General features: G+C 51.5%; 1 protein-coding gene across 15 annotated transcripts in view; it reads left to right on the top strand.

Moving 5' to 3' along the window:
* Positions 1-8,833, top strand: part of TPM3 (tropomyosin 3) — a 28,465-nt gene that overhangs the window by 7,173 nt on the left and 12,459 nt on the right. For 8 of the 15 annotated variants that reach the window (XM_015085505.3, XM_027048607.2, XM_027048611.2 and 5 more), the window contains 4 exons: positions 5,165-5,298; positions 6,870-6,987; positions 7,104-7,174; positions 8,450-8,525. In XM_015085505.3, the coding sequence (XP_014940991.1) occupies positions 5,165-5,298; positions 6,870-6,987; positions 7,104-7,174; positions 8,450-8,525 (399 nt within the window). Of the gene's footprint in view, positions 1-5,164; positions 5,299-6,869; positions 6,988-7,103; positions 7,175-7,817; positions 7,894-8,449; positions 8,526-8,833 lie in introns of all 15 variants that reach the window. The other 7 variants (XM_015085507.3, XM_027048612.2, XM_053209370.1 and 4 more) reach the window with 2 other exon arrangements.

Genomic DNA, 8,833 nt, shown 5'->3' with positions numbered 1-8,833 from the left:
TCTTCTCTGTCGTCTTTTTCTCAGGGGATTTCCCCCATGTTCATGATATATATTTTTAAGTTTATTTTACCTATTTTGAGAGAGAGAGAGCGCGAGTGTGCCCACAAGGGAGGAGCACAGAGAGGGAGAATCCCAAGCAGGATTCACACTGTCAGTGTGGAGCTCGATGTAGGGCTCGAACTCCCCAACCGGGAGATCATGACCTGAGCTGAAATCAAGAGACCGACTGAGCCACCCAGGTGTCCCAGTGTGAGTAGCTCCTACTTATCAATTCAAGTGAGATGGACTGGCTGGGTGACTCTATGGCTAGTGACACTTTTCGTCTCCTTTGTTCTGGAGACTAGATCCCCTTAAAGAAGGCAGGGTGGCTTTTAAAGAACCGGCCACGTGTTGAGCTGCAGAGTGTTAGGCTCAACATTGAAGTGTGGGCACCCTGGGGATAGTTCCAGGGTGGGTGACGCCCCTTCGCCCCTCCCCTCTCCCGGCCGGGTTCCTCGCAGGAAAACTTGGCCTCAGTTTTCCCCTGGTCTTCCAGGTGGTAGGCAGAGCAGTGAGCAGCTCCAGACGTTCCTTAAGGTTCCTTCCTCAGCGCCTGCCGGATTTGCTTACTGAGTTGAGGTCTAGTGAGGAAGTCTTCAGATGGGGAAGTAGGGTGATAGTTAAAGGTTGATGAAACCAGTTTCTTCTTTCTGTTCCCCAGCTTGAGGGAGCTTAACCGTTTGGCTTTCTGCTCTGGTGAACTTTGAACTCCTCCTGAGGAGGGAGGGGTGCTTGGGCTTTGCCTGTTACCCTCTCAGGCGTTCTGGAGTGTGGGTTTGGCAGCCTCCTCCTTCCTCTGGAGCTGGAAGCTGGGCACTCCCTGATGGTATCTCATGCTGTTTGTGGCATCATCACTTAATTATTTTTCTGGTTGCTTTGTGTGACCCTTCGCTCTTTGTTGGGAAGCTGGGTGAGTCCAGAGCTGAGACTGCAGTTGTTCTGGGAGCCGCCTTTCTTTTCTGCTGTTAGTCTGGAGACTGACCTTTCACAGTGTAGCATCATGGCAGGTATACTTTCGGTTTTGAACCTCCTTTGCAATTCTTGCTAAACTTAAACAGGGGGCATAAACATAATGTTCAAATGCATCCTTTTTCCTTACCTGTTTGTTTTGTTTTTGATGGTGCTAACAGCACACATAACATAAAATTTACTATTTTAACCATTTTTTAAATGTTTCTTTTTGAGAGAGAGAGACAGAGCGTGAGCAGGGCAGGGTCAGAGAGAGAGGGAGACATAGAATCCAAAACGGCTCTGAGCTGTCAGCACAGAGCCTGACGCGGGGCTTGAACTTAAAAACTGTGAGATCGTGACCTGAGCCGAAGTCGGATGCTTAACTGACTGAGCCACCCAGGCGCCCCTATTTTAACCATTTTTAAGTTCACATACAGTTCACCTTATTTGTTTTTAATACCTCTCTCTCCTAACTTACTCTGGTATTTCCCTCCTTTTTTCTGGTCTGAAAAATTGATAAACACTATTGAAGAAGCGAGTGAGCTTTAAAACAGCAGGTTTTGGGGCGCCTGGGTGGCGCAGTCGGTTAAGCGTCCGACTTCAGCCAGGTCACGATCTCGCGGTCCGGGAGTTCGAGCCCCGCGTCGGGCTCTGGGCTGATGGCTCGGAGCCTGGAGCCCGTTTCGATTCTGTGTCTCCCTCTCTCTCTGCCCCTCCCCCGTTCATGCTCTGTCTCTCTCTGTCCCAAAAATAAATAAACGTTGAAAAAAAAATTTTTTTTTAAAACAGCAGGTTTTGGGGCGTCTGGGTTTGGGTGGCTCAGTTGGTTAAGCGTCTGACTTCGGCCCACATCGGGCTGTATGCTGACAGCCAGAGCCTTCTTGGGATTCATTTTCATTCTCTGTCTCCCTCCCTCCCCCTCCCCTCCACCCTCCACCCCCCATTCATGTGCACGCATGTGTGCGCTCTCTCTCTCTCTCTCTCAACATAAAAGCAAAACTTAAAAAAAAAAAAACCAAAACAGGCTTTTGGCCCTATTCCCCATTTCCAGTCTCTGGGGGGATTGGAACGCCTGTTGTGTTGGCTCTCCTTTTGCTGGGTCGGGTGGACCCAGCAACAGGCTTTATCACCTTTCTTTGGTTTAGGTTTACTTTCCTGCTGATTACCTTTCTCTTTCCCTCCGGTTGGCTGGCGCACACACTCCTGGGGCGAGGCAAACAGCCCTTTGCTCTGGAGTCTCCACCTTTGTTTACTCTGTGGCTGATAGCTCTGCTCCCTTCCTCACACCTGTCCCCCCCGCCCCCCCCCCCCCGTGACTTTAAAGTCCCTAAGGACACGGTGTCACCCCGGGTAGATACACTTGTGCGGACACCGTGAACCCCGGAATACTCCTTTCTTCACAGGCCCAAGCCTCACTTTTCCATTACTGGTTTCCTTTGATCAAAATTTCATCTGTGGCTTTTGTCTAAAAAGAGAAACCCCAGAGTGGCAGAATGCCAGATTTAGGCTAATCCCCTTCTGTCCTTGGCCCTGATTTGCCTCCGAGCACCAGCGCCCCAGCACTTCCTTGCCTTGAGGTGTGTGGCGCGCCTGGGGAATGTCTTCTGTTTGGAGGATGGTAGCACTTAAGCCACACTCTTTTCACAGCTGAAGCTGTGGCCAGCCTCCTCCTCCTCCCCCTTCTTCTTTTTGTTCTTCTAACATTTATTCACCTTTGAGAGACCGAGAAAGACAGAATGCGAGTGGGGGAGGAGCAGAGAGAGAGGGAGACACAGAATCCGAAGCAGGCTCCAGGCTCCGAGCCGTCTGCCCAGAGCCTGATGTGGGGCTTGAACCCACGAACAGCCAGATCATGACCTAAGCCGGAGTCGGGTGCTTAACCGACTGAGCCACCCAGGCGCCCCGTGTGGTCAGCCATCTTCTAATGTGGAGGATCCTGTTATTACCTGAAGGAAAGACCTCAGAGTCTATCCCCCAGGCTGGGCAGAGGTGGATGGGCTGAAAGTTCAAGTTCAAAACCACATCTGGACGTGCTAACCCTTGGGTAATTAGAACAGCACAAGGTTTAATGTTTCCTGTTCTGGTTTGCAGAAGTCCGTCCCACCCAGTGTCTTGCGGGACTTGATTGACCCGGAAGGGATGAAGGGATGGGTGTTGTGTGTAGGTTCTGGCTTGAAGGAAAAGTCCTCCCTTATTCCCTTAGACATAGTCCTAGATCTTGATCCTGCAAACTTCTGTTTCTTTGTAAAGAGAACTGATCTTCTGTAGGAGGAGCAGAAAGAGAACAGTGACTGGCGTGCCCCCCCCCCCCACTCCAGGGTCTCTGAAGCTTTGGTGGGGACACCCCGTGGCAGGTTCTGCATTTGATATAGGCTCCGTCAGTGTGTGTCAGTGTGTGTGTGCGCGTGCTCTTGCTCTCAGGAGGGCGCCAAGAGGTGCCTTCTCCTCCCTCTTCAGCCTTGCGAAGAATTCTATTGTAATTGCTGATTCGTGGGAGAAACTGCTTGCCAGATTGTTGTCATGGAAACTGTACACCCTGCCCCCGTAGTCTGTTATCTTCTCCATTTGGGAACTACTGGTGAGCTGGATGGAGACTTAGATTTTATGAGCTTCCTCCAAATCTGGTTCAATTCTTTTTTATAGTCCTAGGCGTTTGACGGAGGGAGATGGGGTAAATCATCGCACCGGCCGTGATTTATTGGCCTTGCCTGATAGCTTGACTTGTTCTTGTTATCTTGAGTCGTTGACCTTTTTGGACTTGTGAGGCGAAATGTGTCCGAAGAGACATCTGTTTTCCTGGAGGAAACAGGATCAGGGAATACTTGTCTTTGTGGTATTTTGAACAGTATAGTTAGAGACACAAACGGGTTCCTGGTAACTTCAGCTTATGTGGACTCGTGACTTTTCTTCTGTGGGTTGGTGGTTATATAGCTCCAGACCCTACAGGACTTTGAATCTCCCATGTTTGTATTTGGAAATTTTTGTTAATAATCTGGTTCTTAACAGGAGTCTTTTGGGCTGTGTCCCTCCCCATAGGGGCTGGTGACCCAGATTATTTCTGTGTGGCTGCTCCCACCCCTGACTGCCAGGAGGGAATCAGGGTAATGGAATTCAGGCACAATCTGGACTGTAGAAGAGAGATCATGTTAACCAAGCACTTGGATAAGCATCTGAACCGGGTAGCATGCAGAGCAGGTGGAGTCCTTGCATGGCTGAGGCAGTCAGTGTGCTTGCCACCAGGAAAGGTGTAGGGACGAGAAAGGCAGTCATGACAGGGGGGCTTTTCTGCCAGCGGAGTTCATCTACACGCAGGCTGCCTCCTTTCCCCGTTTCTTACTCCACTGCCAAGGAGGAGGCATGGGGCGGCTTGTGTTCTGGCCGGGCCTTTGTGTGGGCTGCAGTCAGGGAGAGGACTAACAGCAGCCGGGAGGAGGCTGAGGCTGAGGGATGACCGTGGCAGTAGAAGGGAGTCACAGTTTAGAAATCTGCAGGAGTCGGGGTGGACACGGAGGAAGCATTCTCTTCTGCGCCGCCCCCCCCCCCCCCCCCCCCCCCGCTTTTTGTATGTCAGGCAGGTAGTTTTAGTTAGAAGAGCTCCTTGGTGTCACCTTTGAAAAGGTGGGGGGGTGGGGAGCAGGTTGCAGGGATTGGGGGTGGGGTGGGTAGCCCAGCGTTGCATCCTTTTGCGTTCTGGTCTGGACCGTTATTCTGAAAAACGTTCTCTTGGCTAGTGAGTCCCCTGGTGTATTAGAATAAGGTCATTGGAGGGTTAACAATTTGACTTCGGCAAATTAATAGATAATCCGAATTCCTTCTGATTTTTCCACTTTACAAGACACTTGAAAGCAGACTGCAGAGAGGGCAGGACGCCCGAGCTCAGGCGGGAGGAGCCCTTCGCCAGACACCTTTCCTGATACCAGTGTGCTCAGGAACTTGACCCAAGTCCAGAAAGGAGGCGGTGCTATATGGCACAGGGCTGGGCAGGGAACTGTGTTTTAAACTACTCTTCCTGTGGAGTGCACCGAAGTCAGCTGGTGGGAAAGGGGGAGATGGGCATGTGTGCATGGTGTCCGTGTCTGCGCTGGGACAGGTGTTGCCGCATCGGACCCTGCCTTCTGCTTGGCGCTCAGCCCCAATCTCAGTCCTACTTCTGTCCGTTCTCATTCAAACACAGGCTGAGGCTGAGGTGGCCTCCTTGAACCGTAGGATCCAGCTCGTAGAAGAAGAGCTGGACCGGGCCCAGGAGCGCCTGGCCACTGCCCTGCAAAAACTGGAGGAAGCCGAGAAAGCCGCTGACGAGAGCGAGAGGTGAGTACGGTAGCCTGTGGGGTGGGGCTTGGGGTGCAGAGGGACCTGCAACACTCAGGTCAATGCATCTCACTTCAAGACAGAGTGAGGGTTCCCTGGACTCCCTGACCTTTTGCAATTGGTGTTACCCTATAAATTGATCTAATGGTTGTTAAAGAGGGCCACCAGGATGGCCTCCACTTAGTGGATCGTGGCCTTATTTGTGAGACGAGTTCCCCTAAAGCAGTGCTTCTCCAAGTGAGGTCCCCGCCCAACAGCACCTGGCGCTGGGTGAAAATTCAGGCAGACTCTCCGTCCCTCCCCTGATCTAAGAGTCTGAAATTCTGGAGATGGAGCCCAGCGATCGGTGCTGAATAAGCTTTCTTAACCTTGGCCTCACCGTTCGAATCATGGGGGTGAGGGGTGGGGACCGTTGGGGAGTTAAAAATACTGCAGTGCCTGGAGTTATGCCCAGTTCAGTTAGAGCCCATCGTGAGAGGGGTGTGGGTGGTGGTGATGGTGTTTAGATTTTTTGTTTTTTGTGTTTTTTTTTTAAGTTTATTTATATTGAGAGAGAGTGAAAGAGAGAGAGAGCACAAGCAGTGGGGGATGGGGGTGGGGGACAGAGGATCTGAAGCAGGCTCTGCACAGACAGCAAAGAGCCCAATGCGGGTCTTGAACTCACGGACAGTGAGATAATGACCTGAGCTGAAGGCAGACGCTTTAACCAACTGAGCCCCTCAAGCGCCCCCTGGGTGTTGATGTTTTTAAAGTTGGTGATGATTTTTATGTGTGCCCAGGGTTGGGAACCAAATCACAGCTCACCTTTGTTGAAAATAGTCAATTGCCTTCTTGCCGCTGTGGGGTAAACCAGAACAAAGGTGTGTGCTGACATGCGTGGGGTCAGACGAAGGCTTTCAGAATCAAAAATGCCCTGTCGGACGGACATACGTTGACATCGTGCTGCTGGGAGAATGTGTCGCGTGGCTGTGTGCGCTCTGTTACAGAGCAGGGTGCAAGTTCTAGAAAGGGAGGAAGGCCTGGTACACAACAGGGTAGTGTGTCATTCTGTTGGGGTTTTCTCTTCGTGAAACGTTTCTGGAAACTTTATGAATAGAGTTTTCCTCTGGTGAGCAGGACTGGAGGGGCTTACTTTGTGCCCTTAAACCATACCCTTGAGTATTAAGTGTATATTATTATTATTATCATTTTAATTTTCACTTATTTATCTATTTACTTACTTATTTTAGAGAATGAGAGCGCGAGTGAGTGAGGGGCAGAGAGAGAGAGAGAAAGTGCAGAGCCCGATGCGGGCTCCAGCTCACCAACTGTGAGATCATGACTTGAGCTGAAGTTGGACGCTTAACCGACCGAGCCACCTGGGCGCCCCTTAAGTGTGTGTTATTTTTTTTGTAAGAGAAAGCTAATTTTTTTGAAAAGGTTTTAAAGAAAACAAACCAAGATGGGGAGCTGTGGGAGTTCTTGGGTGGCAGGTAGAGAGGGGCCGGCTTCTAAAGGTGCCATTCAGGGCCCCTGAGGGTGGAGCTGGTGGCAGACCCATCAGGGCCGTGTCTGTCCTTACCGTTTGGCAGAGGCATGAAGGTGATTGAGAACCGAGCCCTAAAGGATGAAGAAAAGATGGAGCTCCAGGAAATCCAGCTCAAGGAAGCTAAGCACATTGCAGAAGAGGCGGACCGCAAGTATGAAGAGGTGGGCTGCCTCGTGTTTCCCCCTTCTCCCCAGCGTCCTTGGATTTCTGAAAAGAGCCACGGGGGAGGGAGATGGCTTCCTCTTTGCTTCACTGGGCCGTCCGGGGTCTTCTGTAGGTGGCTCGGAAGTTGGTGATTATCGAGGGGGACTTGGAACGCACAGAGGAACGAGCTGAGCTGGCAGAGTCGTGAGTATCTTGCTCCCCCAGTCTTGCCCTCCCGTTCGGTCCCTTCCCCTTTGGCTTGCGCATTAATGTGAATAAACTAGTGTTCCTTCCACCTTGTTAAACAGGGCCTAGAGAGTGGGCTTTTTTTAGGCCCTGAGAATGGCTACGGGCCCTTCTTACCCTGGACTAGTGACAGGTGCCAGATGAGTTTCCATTATTTCTCGTAGGGGCAGTTTGCAAATTGAGGGAAAATAAGGACTAACGAGCAGATGGTGAGTGGTCACCTGGCAGGCCCTACAGGGTCCTCCCACCTGAAGTCTGCTTCTCCTTGACACACTGCCGTGGCCGTGCCGGCTCGAGATTTGTCTCTTTTGTACCGTGTGGCCAGTGTGGGGGGGCCTCAGGGCGAGGGCAGACATGAGAGCTCCCCCGTCGGCACCTTCTGGGCCTTGTGTAACAAGTCAGTGCTGATGCATATGTATCTGTGCCTCCTCTCCATCCCCTCCCAGACATGACACACCATGTCCATGGCGGTGTTGTCTTCCCATTTTTTGAAAAACAATCTTTTTTTTCGTTTTGCTGCTTGTTTTCTTGCTGTGTCCTTTTTGACCTTTCTCCCTCCCCACAACCTGGCTTGTGCGATCCCCGTGACCGTCACTAACAGCCGTTGCCGGGAGATGGACGAGCAGATCAGACTGATGGACCAGAGCCTGAAGTGTCTGAGTGCTGCTGAAGAAAAGGTACTAACATTAGCCCCCACCCCCGGCGAGGTTACGTGCACGGCGTGGTTTCGTTGGGCTTGGTTTTTGTTCTTTGTTTTGCAGCTGCCTCCCCTCCACTGGTTGGTTTGTTGAGTGCCTTCTCACCTCTCCGTGGAATGCTCCATTCTGTTCCTCTTACTTGGCCATCTTTCATGTCTTCTTTCCTAGTTGCTTTATGCCTCTGCTCAGGGTCTCTCCTTCCCTGGGGTGATCCGGGGGACTATTTGGGTCGGGCATACGTTCCCACCTCCACCCGAGGTAGACTCGTTCCTGTAGTGATTTTTCTCAAGTGTTTTATTAGTGTCCGACATCCTGGGTCCTAGCCCAGGAGGGCCCAGCGTCTGTCAGGCTCTGCGGTCCGGGGGAGGGAGGGCTGACACTTGCTCAGGTGACCTGGGAACTTCTCTTTTCCCCGTATGCCTTCCAGCTCTCTCTACATATAGGTTCAATTCACGTCTGTGTGTCTCTCTCTCCCTTTTTTTTTATTCTCGCCTTCTTCCCCTTTCCTCTCCTGCGGTATGTAAAACATTCACAGTAAGTGTTCTGAGCTGGAGGAGGAGCTGAAGAATGTCACCAACAACCTCAAGTCTCTTGAGGCTCAGGCGGAGAAGGTAGGGGCTGGTTGTGACAGTGACAGGCTCTGGGGCCTGGGCCCACCCAGCCCTGCCCTTGATGAGAGACTGGAGAAACCCAGTCCTTGCATAATCTAGTGAGACATCCTCGTCATCCACGTCCCGGGATTAACGCTAATTCCCGTGTGCTCTCGTTGCTTTAGTTCAGATCACTTCGTGGTCTCAGGTGCTTGGGGGTCATGTTCTCCTCAGGCTGATACTGATGTGCTAAATAACAGTAATCATGGGTCCCCAGAAGTTTTCTAGCAGACCAGTGGGGTCAGCAAATAGTAGATCCGAGACCTAAT

This window comes from Acinonyx jubatus, chromosome E4 (assembly GCF_027475565.1).
Source record: "Acinonyx jubatus isolate Ajub_Pintada_27869175 chromosome E4, VMU_Ajub_asm_v1.0, whole genome shotgun sequence".
Classification (NCBI taxonomy): domain Eukaryota; kingdom Metazoa; phylum Chordata; class Mammalia; order Carnivora; family Felidae; genus Acinonyx; species Acinonyx jubatus.
Note: the sequence above shows the minus strand (reverse complement) of the source record. Positions and strands in the feature narration are given on the sequence as shown.